The sequence below is a fragment of the Condylura cristata genome, unplaced genomic scaffold (assembly GCF_000260355.1).
Source record: "Condylura cristata isolate star-nosed mole 26May11 unplaced genomic scaffold, ConCri1.0 scaffold00060, whole genome shotgun sequence".
Taxonomy (NCBI): Eukaryota; Metazoa; Chordata; class Mammalia; order Eulipotyphla; family Talpidae; genus Condylura; species Condylura cristata.
Genome location: NW_004567161.1, coordinates 902,754 through 904,860, shown reverse-complemented (window position 1 = coordinate 904,860; position 2,107 = coordinate 902,754). Strand labels below are relative to the sequence as shown.

At 60.6% G+C, this 2,107-nt stretch overlaps 1 protein-coding gene across 1 annotated transcript in view; it reads right to left on the bottom strand.

The window, feature by feature from the left end:
• Nucleotides 1-458: 458 nt before the first annotated feature.
• Nucleotides 459-2,107, bottom strand: part of LOC101620437 (chromodomain-helicase-DNA-binding protein 5-like) — a 15,757-nt gene continuing 14,108 nt past the window's right edge. The window contains exons 19-20 of the mRNA XM_004695349.2: nucleotides 980-1,112; nucleotides 459-662 (exon numbers count right to left, since the gene is read on the bottom strand). Coding sequence (XP_004695406.2) covers nucleotides 459-662; nucleotides 980-1,112 — 337 coding nt within the window. The remainder of the gene's footprint in view (nucleotides 663-979; nucleotides 1,113-2,107) is intronic.

Genomic DNA, 2,107 nt, shown 5'->3' with positions numbered 1-2,107 from the left:
GATTGTGGGTGCGAGTTCCCAAAGGCAGCTCCCTGAGCCCACAGGGCTGCAGAGATGGGCGCCTGGACTTTGGCCCACGTGGGGACGGGGCGGGGCTCCTCGAAGCTCCTCCCTGCAGGGCCACAGGGCGGACACAGGAAGGGCCAGGGAACCTGGGGACCCACCTGCACCCCCACCTTGGCTCACCCCCTCCGTTTAGAAGGGGCCTTCCTGAAGATTGGGGGATACAGGTCAGAGGTGAGAACCCCAAGAATCGTAAGCAATAACCACCTCCTCAGAAGGAAAAGCCTCTGTCCCCACAGTAAGAGGGGAACTGGACACCCACCATCCCATCCTGACCAGGGGCGCCACCCTGCGGCTGAGGCTGTGCCGGGCAGGGGCAGGGGGAGGCAGGCTGGGCGGAGGGGGTCAGGGGAGCGGGGGAGGGGGGAGGCAGGGCCGAGGAGACACGCAAGGGCTCACGCACCCTTGTGCAGGACAGCATTGGCCGGCTTGTTCCCGGCCAGGGACTCCCTGGACAGGTGCTGGTGGCTCTCAGCCAGGCACTCCACCTCGGCCAGGCGGGCATTGAGGGCCATGGCAGGGTGGTTAGGGTCCTGGGTCATGTTGAGGTACGCCGCCCTCCGGAGCTGCTCCTCGATGACCAGCGCCTGCTCCAGCAGCTGTAGGCGACACTGCGTGTGGGCCTCCCGGGCACCTCAGCGGCGAGGCAGGGAAGCCACGCTGCCACCTGTCGGCCACCCACTCTCATCTTGGCTCCCCTCACGGCCCACCAGGCCGGCTCTCTGCACCCGTCACCCCGAGGCAAGGACATGGCGGGGGCCTGGCCAGAACAAGGGCCCAGCCGCAGCTGATGGACCGGCCCCCTTCCATAGGTCCATCACTCACCGGGAGGGGCTGCCCCTCCCTCCTCCGACTTTCTCGCCACCCCACCGCAGCCTCTGGCCTGCCAAGAGCTGACCTTGAATCTGCGACTGACCTTGAACCTGCGAGCCAGGAACTTGTTCTTCATCTCCAGGTAGTTGCCTTTGTGAGCCTCAGATTTAAAGGGCTCATTGAGGATCACGTACCTCGGGTCATTCTGGATGTCCTGCCAGCGGGCGTAGCCATGCCTGGGTGGGCACCGTTAAGGGCAAACCGGCCACAGGCAGGGAGAGGGGCCCAGCTGGGGTCCCCTGAGCTGCACAAGGGCTGACGATGACAAACCACCAACAGGGGCTGGTTCAAGCCCTCCGAGCCGAGGCATGACCTGAGGCCCTGCGGGTCAATGCCTTGCCCCCGCGGCCCAGCAGAACAGATGTTCCCATCCTCACCCCAGCCCCTGTGACTGTGACCCCATTTGGCGATAGGGTCTTTGCAAGTTCAGAAGGGGCCACAGAGTTAGGGTGGACATTAACCCAGTGACTGGTGCCTTTTTATAAGAAAATAAAATTTGGACACAGACGTACACCTGGGAAGGTGAGAGCAGAGACAGAGTGGAGGGGTGCGGCTGCAAGCCAGGGACACTAGGGGTTGACAGCCCGCACCAGAGCCGCAGAGACAAGAAAGGGCCTGCCCCCCGACTCCAGAGAGAACAGGGAGACACAAAGTTATCTTGCCCACAGTCAGCAATGGGCAGTCAGAATATGAATCCCCGCAGGCCGGCTCCAAACATCTTAACCTGTAAGACAGGGATCTGTAAACTATGGCCCACTGGCCAAAGCCAGCCCACAGTCTAATTTTGCAAATAAAGTTTTATTGGAACACAGCCAGCTCCCTGGCCCGCAGATCACCCATGGCTGTGTTCACTACAATAAGCAGAAGTCACTCTGCAAAGTCTGAAATAGCTACTCTCCTGTCCTACAGGGAGTCGCCAGCCTGTTCCACAACACTCCACACTCACTGAACAACCAGTTCCATTCCAGGGTGTCGAGAAGACCAGGTTTGCTGGGGGCTCTCCCTGGATAGCTGTCATCATTGTATCATCACCACCTCTATTACCATCACCACCACCATCATCACCAACACCATCATCACCACCATCATCACCATCATCACCATCACCACCACCACCACCACCACCATCACCACCATCATCACCATCACTACCATCACCACCACCGTCATC